Genomic DNA, 13,076 nt, shown 5'->3' on the forward strand with positions numbered 1-13,076 from the left:
TTTGTCACACTCCTCAAATTACATACCTGAAAAGAGTGATTTTTACTGTATGTAAATTACACCTCGATACATCTAACTTAATTAATTAACTGGTCAAAGAAAAAGAAGATACTTGCATTTTTGAGGAGTTATATATCATTTCTTTCCAGAGAAGTTTTATTAATAACATACTATATGTCTGTTTTTTTACCCATTTCTATTTCCAGCCTTAAACATGTAACTCTCAGCCTAGTTTTAAACAGCTGAAGGCTCCTTTAATATAATTTATTATTGCATTGGGGAGCTTTAGGATGAAATAATAATCTAACAAGTATAAATATTATGAAATATTATTAAGTGTAAGACGAACATTATTAAATGGTGCTCCTGCCCTAGTAATATGCTAACTTCTTGATTTTTATTTCATCTTCTAATCACCAGCAATTAAGCTACTGTGCCAAAAGCTTATTGTACCTAATATTACTTAATGGTTATCAAATTCTGTGAGATAAGTGGTATTAACCCCATTTTAAATAAGGGGAACTTAGGCTCAGAGCAAAGTCAAAGGCAAATTTCACGTCTTTCTGATTCCAAAGCCAACATTAGTAAACACCATTCATTTACTTTTACCAATTTAAGGATAGTTCAGGCCCTTGAGAATGAGATTGCATAAGTTTTTGGAAATAAACACAAGGAAGGAATTCTTACCTTGAGGGAAAGAGGTTTGCAAAAAGAACTGATACTAAGTACTGAAAACAGAAAATCAAGATTAATAAGTGAGGAGTGTGTTCTTGCCATTCATGCAAATCATATAACTTTTTGATGGAGGCTTAGTACAATTACAATAAAGAAGACATTTATTTCCAACCTGACAAAAACTGCTAGTACAACTATGATGCCAGGCTTTAGTGATATTCTTTTTGAGCAAACTCTTTGTGGGATTTTTAATTTACGTTTATCACTGAACAGTAGATCCATGTACTTTATTAATTTTTTGCACTTTATTACTTTATCATTTTACATGAAAAAACCTCAACGGTTTTTATATAATACTTTTTGTTTAAAAGCAATTATTAAGCCTAGATATTTTGGGGGGGCAAAATTTACATGTAGAGGGGCAACAAAAGTCATAAACCCTTAAAAATTTGCATTAGTTCTCATATTGGACATATAGTACTCTAAGTAGGTAATACGTATTTGATTCACTACCCGGCAGCTGCTCATCCATAGTAGATTTTTATTCTTTTTTTTTAATGTAGCCTGCCAGAAACTCTTACCTTTTATTCATAACTGTCTGGGTGTGCCTTCCCCACTTGCATTGAACTGTATGTACTGTGTGCTGTAGAGGTGTGCAGTTAAAATACGTTTATTCTCAGAAATATTTTTAAAATATTTTAAAATGTTTTCCTTAGCAGAATCAGACACAAGTTTGGCAGAAGGAAGTGTCAGCTGCTTAGATGAAAGTCTTGGACATAACAGCAACATGGGCAGTGATTCAGGCACCATGGGAAGTGATTCAGGTACTGCCTAACTGTTGTGTAAACCTTAAAAAGTGTGAAATAAGACGCCATATAGTGGAAAGCATGGGGGCTGTTCATACCCTCCCTAATGTATTTATGCAATTAAAGCAATTCTTTTCTACAGTGAAGTCATTTTGGAACTTTGCCATTCACTTTCTTTAAAAGTACAACTTACAAAAGTCTTAGAACCAAACTCTCTAATTTTGATCCAGTACATATCTTTTTGGTCTGGCATATGTCACATTCCATCGAATCATGTCATCTATTTTATTTACAAGAACTGTTGCAATTAATTTGACTGCACTTAAATTCTGTAGCCAATTTCATGCTTATATTTATTCCCAAGCCCTACTTTTTAATTAAGATATATTTTAAGTAAAAAGTTCATACTACCAATAAGAGGAGAGTGACTACGGATAACTGCAAATTACAGAGACCCTCTTAAAATGAAGAACTAGAAATTACACATAGTTAAAAGAGTTCTAGTATGTATAAATATCTCTTGAACAGGAATAGAGTTTGAAAAATATTTTGGTCACTAAATGGAAACTTCACTGGCTGTTTCCCAAATTGCTCTTCATATTGGTTGTATATCCCAACAACAATAAATGAGAGTGCCTGTTCCAGATCCCCTTAACATTTCTATCACACACCTTCATTGATACTTCTTGCTATCAGATTTCCTAATTTATCAGTTTGGTAGATTTCAACTTGTTTCTTTCTGTTCTTTGAATGTGTTCTATGATTACTACTGAGCTAAAATGTTAACATCATTTAAGTATGGGTGATGGATTATTGGATGTGCTATACACCTTTCTATATTTGTTTATATGTTTTAAATATTTCATAGTCAAAATTAACAAATAACAAAAAAATATACTTTGCAATATGGCCAGCTAAGAAGCAGTGGAAAACTGACAAATTAAGAAACAAATTACTTTATTCTTCATTTGTTATTGAGTTGTTTCCACTTAGAAAGTATTGTATAATTCAGATTATTCTGTACTGTCAGAAGAATTATAGAAATTTAGAATCTACAATAGGCCTAAAAGGCCAAAATAGTTTATATAAAAATGGCTCTCTGCCCTAAAAGTTTTCCAAATTGAATTTGAACATCTCTTTTATTTATATATACTTTTCTCGCAATTACACTCTTAAATCCCTTAGTACAAGTTAGTTTGAGGAAGCCCAATTCACCAAATGTCAGTCAGAAATTTAATCTCAATTTAAAAGGGTTAATTCATTTTCTGCTCAGTTCGGTCAATGTTTAAGTTTTTGCCATGTGCTTATTTGTGTGAATTGTATTTGTGTTTTGTATTCTTGTCATAAAATTGTTAAATTTAATAATTAACATTTCTATTATATGCTATTGATGTTAGAACTCAAAATATACTCTAGCTAATATTTAACATCTTTATGGGTTGTTTTAAGTTTCTGGACCCCATCCTAATTTTTATTTGTCTAAGTAAGGGCTTTTCAATAATACTCACTCATTCAATAAATGTTTAATGTGCATCCTCTATGTGCAGAGCATTTTGCCTATTTAGAGCTGTTAGCAAATGTATTTGCTGATTTTTAGTCCTCAATGTGGCATGAAAGACACGATAAATCTGAATGCAACCTACTTTTGAAAAGCAAACACATTTTCTAAGGACCTCCCTTGAAATTCTAGATGGGTCACTACTTACAAACAAAGAATTGCTTTGGATAGTGGGTAGTAAAATTCTGAAATAATAAAATTATAAAATTTCTTACCTTCAGGTGCAGGATTTAACCTGAAATAGAAATCAATTCAAAAAAAAGTTTAAATAAATTGGTGAACTGTTAAACGCATGGTGGGTCACTGAAAAGCATTACAGTGATTGCAATTATATTTTAACCTTTGACGTTGACATCACAGGGGATGTTCTTCTACATGTTCTTCATCCTTCTTCAAAGGTCACACGATGGGCCATAAGGATCATGGGTGTGACCCAATACAATCACATTATCGTCCTTTTTGAAAGTATTATGCCATAGTAAAACATAATTACTGGTACTTTTAAATTTTAAATATTATAATTATGTTATGAAAGGCTATCTTTTTTTTTTTTCTGTTTCCCACTTTCAAAGAGGTAAACTGTTTCTCAAAAAGTGGCAATGTTTTTGGCAACACTCATTGGCCTGATATGTAGAAAGTGTTTCCTTACTATTAATATTTGTCCAGCTGGAATGGCGTATTTTTCTGTGGTTACATACACTATAGGTAAAGGAATACTTTGTCGATTTCAAACACATGCAGTGACAGACCTTTTCTCTCCAAGAATAACTCAGCTGTCAAAATCAATGTGAGAATTAAATTTGCCACATGGTGTAGTTCCAATAGAATATTATTATTTAAACCTTATTTCATTCCAGTTTTTGACCATATATATGGTATAATTTTAAAGTCTCCGATCAATATTTGTTGTAGAGGGAGGACACAGTGTTATTCAAAGACTGTGCATATTTTAAATACTGTTCTCATTATTGCTTTTAATTGATTACACTTTTCAGAGAGAGCCAGAAATAAACAACAACAAACAAACAAAACCCAAACATTTCTTTTATAAAAGAAATTGGCTCCTGGCTTACTGATACCAACCCAGTTCTCTCCTTCTGGTGCGGAGAAGAAAAAACTCTTTTTTCATGGCTTATGTGGATAAATTCTTTCATCCCTATGTCAGAAGATGTGATAAGGCAAGAATCAGGCTGAATATTTAGCACTCACCCAGCTCTTTTTCTTTGGATGTTATTCTCACATTGAATCCAACTTTAATTTTTTCCATATCCACTCTGCTTCTCTTTTAAACTTGGGGCTACCCTTCAAATCTCCTAGTCTTGACTCAAAAATGTGGAAGATTACTGTGCTATCTATTTAGCCAGATATTTTTAGTGGCAGCAGGACAGTGCCCTAGAATCTGAAGTCCTTGAGGACAAAGACTATATTCTTGGGAGTGCATGGTATGTAATAGGCACCCAGTAAATATTTACAGTGGAATGAATTAGTGGTACATGACTAGTTAAGTAGCTGTAAAACCTCATGGCTTTGTTTCTGCAGTTAAATTTTGAACATGATAGCCCCTTTAACATTCTAACTTTTCTTACATTTGTTAATGCAATAAATATCTAATGTGCAGGAGTAATATTGATATTTTACTCATTTAATGTGATTCTAGATTCCTGGGAAAGATACTTAAGAAGTTGCTATTTGTTTCTCTTTTTTAATTTTTGTTACCCAAAGACACAATAGTAATCATAAAAAACAAAAGGGGAAAATAATTATTAAAAAAGTGCATGCAACTATTATGAGGGAAGCAGCATCTTATTATTTTTTTAAGTCTATGCAAAAATGTACCTAGAGTGAAATTAAACAAAGAGAATTTGTTGGTATCTTTTAGCAAACTTCCTAGATCAAATAACAATTTAGCAAAAGATAATTCCTGGATCTTGGTTTAGACACTGCCTAAAATACATTTTTTTTTCAAATATTCTGTCTCTTTTAGTAACATTAGGTGATAAATGCTCTTATAAGTGAAGTATTAGGATTTTGATAATCTATAAAAGCCATTTAGTAGAGAAGTAATGTTGTTCTTAAATAAATCTGAACCTTACATAAATATAATAGAAGATGAATTATTATAAATAGTGTTCAAAACAAGCATGGAAAGAAAATTTGTAAATGTATATTTTAAGTGTGGGTGATTTTGAATGAGGTTTTTATGAAAAGTATATTAAATGAGTCAGCAAATGATCCAGTGATAGCTTAAATGTACTGCATCTGTCTTTTCTTATCCACATAGAAGGTAAATTTCCTGCCAGGTTGGTAGCTGATTCTAAGTGGTATTTGGTGTGAATTTTCCTACCTCTTTAGATAGTACTATCACAGCAAGTTAAAACCCACTTAAATAGAATCATCTAGTTGCCAAAATGGAGCCATCAGCAAGTTTTTTGAAGTTAATGGGATTATGTTAGTTTAGTTTTATTGCAATCATCGATAAGAGAAAGAACACATTGCATGTATGATGAAGTACTGATAAGTACTGTCATTTCATTTTTCTTGTGATTGTATAAAGCATAAGATGGGCTTTTAAATTGGTATGACATTTATTTTACTGCATATCATATGATAACGTATGCATTTTTAGATCTTTTCCTGGCTAATATAGATAAATATAATCACATAAATAATAGGAAATATGTCTAAATCAAGATATGTTATAAGAATTTTACTCTGATATTCATAAAAATGTATGCTAGTACCTACTTTATCAGTATTTTGAATTTAAAAATATATGTTAATTGGAAATATTTTTGATAATTGAGCTCTGGATTTCAGGAAAAGTATGAATATATGGAGACATACGAGGGTACTTCAAATAGTTCAAGGAAGATCAAATTAAAAGATAATACAAATATTTCCATCAACTTTTTGAAGACCCTCATAAGTTTATAAGGAAGTAATAAAGATCACAATTCAAAATTAAATGGCAAAATTAGTCACAATTTAGTTTAAGCCAACAAAATTATTTTTTACTTTTCAATGAAAACCTACCAGTTAAAGGATAATATGGGAAGAGGTTTTAAGAGAAATACCCTACTCCGTAAATACTGCTTCTGTACAACCTTGTTGCCTTAAATGGGAAAAGGGACCTATGCATGTGTGTGTATATATATTTTGGTATTTGGTTGCCAGACAAAGTTTTTACAAATGAAGGAAAACGGTATCAGCTGTAATAGCTTTTTCGCAATTAAAAAAATAAGAGGGAACACCAAACAAGGAGGATTAATGATTCCTACTTTCTCAACTCCTCTTGATTTTGCGGGTGGAAGGGCTAAGATAAACAAGTAGGACATGATGGCTCGACAAAGAGATGGAAAGTCTGATGCATTAACAACCATAACTGCCAATCTTGCACCACAGCCCTTTCTGTAGATCCCCCTTGGCTCTGCCACTCTGTGAAAACACTCCCTTACATTGCCCCCTCCCAGCTTCCGTCTTGTTAATTCAGTCCCTTGCACCCCCACGCCCCCTGCCACTTCCATGACAGAGCGCCAAGGTTGTATCCTGCAGATGCAGAGAGCTGACACACATTGGTACAGAAGATAGAAAATAGACTGGCTTGGACCACACGTGAAAAGGAATTTAACCACAAGAGGCCTGTGTTTAGTTTCAGGCTTCCTAGCCTTAGTTATTTTGTTGCCCTTTCTCTTATTTTTCTTCTTTTTAACTTCCTTCAGATGAAGAGAATGTGGCTGAAAGAGCATCCCCGGAGCCAGAACTGCAGCTCAGGCCTTACCAAATGGAAGTTGCCCAACCAGCCTTGGAAGGGAAAAATATCATCATATGCCTTCCTACAGGGAGCGGGAAAACCAGAGTGGCCGTTTACATTGCCAAGGATCATTTGGACAAGAAGAAAAAAGCAGCTGAGCCTAGAAAAGTTATAGTTCTTGTCAATAAGGTATTCAAACAATACATAATGTAACTGTTCATTTCCATTTTATTATTCTGAAGCTTTTATGTAATTACATTTGTAGCAATAAATCACCCAGATTCACTTTAATGAGGAGTAATGTCAAAGTAAGCCATTTATTTTATTCGCAATCCTTATTTTTCTACATATATGTAATATCTAAGTGATTAGCCTTAAAATTAAATTTTTCCATAAAACAGAACATTAAATCAAATAGCCGTAACTTATGCATAAAGGTTATATTTACCCAGATATTCTTTAAGGTTAACTGGTACTAATTTATCATTGCATGTGAACATGAATGACCCCAAAATATCAGTGGAATCTGGGATCACATATCATATTTTACAGTCTCTTTAATCACTGAACCTTAGTCAAAGATGGCAACTCCTCTTTATCCAGAATATATATAATGTGTTTTGAAGATAAAGAGAAACTTAAGTGACTATTTGATTTATCTGTATCAAGTTAAATAGATAAACAATATTCAAAGATTATATATGTATTATATATGTTACATTAAATGCAAATTAGGTTTCTCTTTGGTAATTCATATCTTGAGGTATCCAAAGACCATCTTCAGAAATAGGTATGTGTCTTCTTCACTGTAAAACCAAGTTTAGTTATTTGAGCTTTATTCAGATAAATGAGAGCTTATTCACTTATAAATTTGTAAATGACTACTAATGCTTCAGTAGATATTAGCTCTCTCTCCCGCTTCTTCCTCCTCACCTTTGTAACTAATGAAATTGAATACCTTAACCAGAGAACAAGATCTTAAGAACTCGGTCCAGAGAACAAAGTTAAATGGATTTGAAGCTACTTAAACTGATGTTTTTGATATCATTTGAATGGTCTTCTCTTTCCTCAAACTCAGCTTCACCATCTATCCTCCCAAAGGGTCTCTCCTTCCTTATTTATCTGTCTCTTTGTTAGTTACAACACTTCCTCCAAAGCATATAGCCTCAAAACCTAGAAATTATTTTTGATTAATCTACTTCCTTTATTTCCTTTATCTGGCCACAGGGTCATAGACTATTAGAGTTGGAAGGGACCTTCAAGATCCAACTTTCTTCCTTTGCAGCATGGTCCTCTCACTTCTGCTGGGTAACTTCTAATAAGAAAGTCCTCTGCTAACAAGTCAGCCCAAGTCATTCTTTGGACAACAGACGCTGTTTGGAAGCCCTACATGTATCTATCCAAATCTCTTTCTCTTCAATCCATAATCATCGGTTTGAGTTCTTTTCTCTGTGACTATGCAGAGAAAGTCCTAAATTTTCTGCCTTGTGACAGTCCTTCACATAGAGAAGGTAGCATCACGTGGCTCCTAAGTTACTTCTCTTTTTGTCCCATGGGATAAATACCTGCAGGTCCTTTGCCTATTCTTTATATAACATGGTTTCCAGAACTTTCATCATCCTAGGTGCTCATACTCTTCCAGAGATTTATCTAGGATCCTCTTAAAATGCAGCATCCACAGTTGGACAAAATAGAGATGGTCTTACCAGTGCAGAGTGTAGGAGAGATGAGATGTGACACTCACTCAGCCCATCACTGGGTTTGCCTTTAGCATCCACAGACTCATCTGGACCCTGCCGTAAACTCAAAATCCTCAATTCCCTTTCATTTGAAAATCTGTTAAACTAGAATTCTCTTAGTTTATTTTTGTGTAGTTAATTTTTCAGCTTAATGCAGATACTTATGTTTATCTCTTCATATCATTCAGGTTGATCAATTGTTTTAGGCTTCATGTTTTTGTGTGTTGAATGCACCTTCCTTTCTATAGTATTCCATTTTCCTCTTGATGCTTAATTCTAGTCAGGAATCTTTTGTCCCATTGGATCTAGGTGATTCATATGAATGCACATTTATGGCCATGTTTAAATGTTAATTTATCCTCATTAATTATTCACATTCACTGCATTGTGTGTACATTTTAGGACATGACCCTAATCCTTGATCTACTTCCCTATTGTTTTGATCCTCAGAATTACTAGGAATCCCTCCACTAGTTTTTCAATCTGTGTCATAATTGTTTACTTTACTATCTCATTTCTTTGAATTTAAAGTAATTTCACCTTTAATTTATTTTGATTGAGTCAGGAAATCTTCACCCCAGTAAGTCAACATAGCCTGCATTCTGTATTTGGCTCAAGAGCAAGGTATTGTGACACTTGATCTAGAAAAGAGAAATCCTGTTCCCTAACACCATTTACTTTCATCTCCTTTCCTCTGTCCTTTCCAAAGTTATAGCCTTCAAATGCAAAGAAAAATGAAAACACCACCTGTGTTCCCAGACTTTTCATTTCCTATCTAGGGCTTCAACATCATGAGAAATAAATCCCAGGTTCCTTCAGATGCTATAATGCAGCCACATATGATTCAGCAGAAGTGGGTAGCAGTTGGGTTTGATTAGTCTTGGCAGGCACTCTGTCACATCTCAGAAAAAAGGCTCCAAGAGGACCACACATGTCCCAATTAGACATGTCAAACTTGCATCTGGCTTTCTCTGTGTCCTTCGGTAGGAACTCAACGCCACCCAGAGTGAATGTCAGGATTTCCAACACCTGCTATCTCTTGTGACAACTTCTTTTTGTTCTGTAGATCAGAGGATGCTGCTTCTTTGGAAGGTTTGACTCATCTTTTGTGGGCAGAACCTCATGTTGCTATGTCACTACATGGTACAGAGGTTCTTAATGAAATCATTCAGCATGACTGTATTTAAAGACAAATAAAATGCATATGCTGTCCTCAAGGAATCTACAGTCTAGAAGAGATAAGAGATGTATGTTGATAGCATAATAATTAATATTTCATTGCACTTTATAAAGCACTCTCAAATATATTATCTCATTAAATCCACACAGCTACTCTATGAGATTGTCATTATTATCTCTGTTTAACCCATCAGACAGCTGAGGCTCCAAGACTTTAGCTGGCCTTTCAGGGATCATCCAGCCAATAAGCAGCAGAGATGAGATGTGAACCCTTATCTTCTAAAATCAACTGGTCTTCCCTTTCCATCATACTCCACTGCTAGGATAAAAGAATCAGTAAACTATCAGGGAAGTTTTCTGAGTACACTGACGATATGACAGCCTTTATTTCATTTAATTTTCACAAATCTATAATAGGTTAACATTATCCTCACTTTTTAATGTGGAAATTGAGATGATTGAGATGATTCAGATCTTGTTCAAGGTCACATAAAAAGCAAGTGGCTAGAGTAGCTGTTCTCAGGGCTGACTTTCTTCCCTCTGGATCATGCTTTTTTCACTACATTTAATTTCTTTCTTCCTCAGAATTTTTCTTTCTGACTTCCTTTGCAGATATTCCCTCTGTGTTGCACAGTGAGAGGGAAATAACACTTCTAGAAAAAGGAATCAGGAGTGGCTTTGTGGAAGAGAGAGAAAAAGAGCCATGGCTCTCAAATTTTAAAGCCTTAAATGTCACATGGGAGGCTTCATTAAAGTGAAGGCTTCAAGGCTCTGTCCCCAGAGATGGTCATTAGTTCCTGAGTGGGGCTCAGGAGTCTGCATTTTCCAAATCTCTCAGGTGATTTGTGGCAGGTAGACCAGAGAGACTTTCCTTTGAAGAAAAAAAAGAGAGAGAACAAAACACTCAATGAAAGTTTCTCTTCTTACTTTTTCCATCCTGTGGTAGTATTCTTTCAGTCACCAACCTTGATTATTGATTTTAAGTCTACTTTGCTTCCTTGGAATTCGTGGATTCTATTCTATCTCTTCCCTCTCACCCTGTCCTGCACCCCCCACCCTTAGAAGCCTGACATCCACTCTTAGAAGCCACCATCCACTCTTAGAAGCCACCATCCACTCTGACATCCACTCTTAGAAGCCTCCATCCACTCTTAGAAGCCACCATCCACTCTGACATCCACTCTTAGAAGCCTCCATCCACTCTTAGAATCCACCATCCACTCTGACATCCACTCTTAGAAGCCTCCATCATTTCCACTAAAAAGTAATGTGAAGCAGTGTTCTCCATATCCTGTTTTCCTCAGCCAAGGGTATCAGGCCATCCTTACTGAACACATAACGAGGCTCACCTCAAGTAACAAAAAGAATAACACATACCATGCAGACTACTGGAAAGGTAACCATTGATTGAATTATCAGGTAATCACATTATGAGAAATATGAGGGAACTAAGTTCATGGGCTGGCTGGTTAGCTCAGTTGGTTAGAGCATGGTGCTGATAACACCAAGATCCAGGGTTTGATCCCTGTACTGGCCAGCTGCACCCCCTACCAAAAAAAGAAACTTCATAGAAAGATTTGTGTATCTATTAATTCTGTTTGCCCATGAAATTTCTGAAATATCTTTGTATAATGTGCATTCATTGAGGCTTGCCCTTAAAACTCTTTCTGCCAACTCTCTAGTCACCACATTGTGCACTCCTGGGCTTGCCTTGTATAAATTCTTTTGGGACATGACCTTCAAGATAGCCTGTCTGGTCTTTCCCTAATCCAGGAGGTATTCTGAGAGATTAGTAATGTGTATCACTGAGGTATCAACCCAGCCACCCTTAGTAGACATTACAACACAGAGAGAGTCAACTGAAAAGGAACAAATGTTTCCACCTCTTTTTCCAAACCTATTTGCTGTTTTTTCCTTGCTCAGCCAACAAAGATGTTCCAGCAGTTCCTTTGTTCACTCTACATCCCTTCTCCTAGTCAATACCTTACTTCTCATTCTAAATTCTCTGCTCCTTCTGATACTCTAGGTATATAGCCTCTGGCCTGATCCCAAAACAAATGACAGGAATAAATCACCTCTATAGTACAGCTCATAAGACTCCCATGAACTGTTATATTAAATTTAAAATACTTTCCCTGATGTTTACAGCCCTTTATAGCCTGGACCTGTTCTATAAATTGAAAATGTATTTCTTATCCAAATTTAGTTTCAATTTATCTCTTTACTGACCCATGGTTTACTAGATTAAAATTCCTTCTAATCCCTTCTACTGAGAGGTCAGTTGCTTCTTCTTTACTGTCACTTTGTATGTGTTTCTGTTGGAGAGTTATTGCATTGTGTTACAATGATTTACTTTGTTTTATTTATTCCTGGTCCATGTGCTCAGCTGGACTGAGTCCCTCAGAGTTGTCAACCATATCTTAAACACCTTTGTGTTCCAGACACATAGTCTGCACCTAGTAAGTATGCAATAAATGCTTATTGACAGACAAATGCAAAGAATAATGGATAGGTTGTTATGCCTAAATAACTGATACTGTAAACACCTTTGTTAATGCCTGACACATAGTAGGCCTTGGATCAATACTCCTTTTGCTTTGACTATGCTTTTTCTCTCTCTTTGTTTAAATCTTCATGTTTTTTAAGGTACCATTAGTTGAACAGCTCTTCCGCAAAGAGTTCAATCCATTTTTGAAGAAATGGTATCGTGTTATTAGATTAAGTGGTGACACCCAACTGAAAATATCATTTCCAGAAGTTGTCAAATCCTATGATGTTATTATCAGTACAGCTCAAATCCTTGAAAACTCCCTTTTAAACTCAGAAAATGGAGAAGATGCTGGTGTCCTGTTGTCAGGTTGGTGGAAATGTTTATTTTTAGAAAAAAGAAGGATTAATAGTAATATTAATGATAGTAACAGAGCCTTATATTAGTTAATAGTTTTTAATGTTGATAAAAAAATTAACCATAGTTTAGATTGTCTTTCATTGCTTAAGTTTTCATTAAAACTCTTCTACACTTTGGGAGATGGGGGGATGATAAATTTTTAATTAGATTGCTCTTCTGCATAAGAATACCATTATTATATCAAGCACTCACTGACTTTCTATTTACTTCACACAAGTTCTTTTTGAGAGTGGATCCTGTTTGATATGCCTTCTCCATAGAATAGAGATACAATCTTTCTTATTTTGTGGAGTATGGAAGGAAAGGAAAGGAAGTAAAAATAATATAATAATTAAATGCAATTTTAAAACAAAGCAAAATTATTTCTTTAAATAGTGTGGTTTTCACTTTATATAACAAAAATAAAATTCACCAACCTAAAATTAAATATTTTATTAAAGAACAAAAGTGTAACCCTGAG

The 13,076-nt window shown here is 34.6% G+C and overlaps 1 protein-coding gene across 1 annotated transcript in view; it reads left to right on the plus strand.

Moving 5' to 3' along the window:
* IFIH1 (interferon induced with helicase C domain 1) overlaps nucleotides 1-13,076 on the plus strand; it is a 55,277-nt gene that overhangs the window by 26,638 nt on the left and 15,563 nt on the right. The window contains exons 4-6 of the mRNA XM_008582662.1: nucleotides 1,395-1,499; nucleotides 6,759-6,979; nucleotides 12,355-12,565. Of these exons, the coding sequence (XP_008580884.1) occupies nucleotides 1,395-1,499; nucleotides 6,759-6,979; nucleotides 12,355-12,565 (537 nt within the window). The remainder of the gene's footprint in view (nucleotides 1-1,394; nucleotides 1,500-6,758; nucleotides 6,980-12,354; nucleotides 12,566-13,076) is intronic.

The sequence above is a fragment of the Galeopterus variegatus genome, unplaced genomic scaffold (assembly GCF_000696425.1).
Source record: "Galeopterus variegatus unplaced genomic scaffold, G_variegatus-3.0.2 Scaffold1, whole genome shotgun sequence".
NCBI lineage: Eukaryota > Metazoa > Chordata > Mammalia > Dermoptera > Cynocephalidae > Galeopterus > Galeopterus variegatus.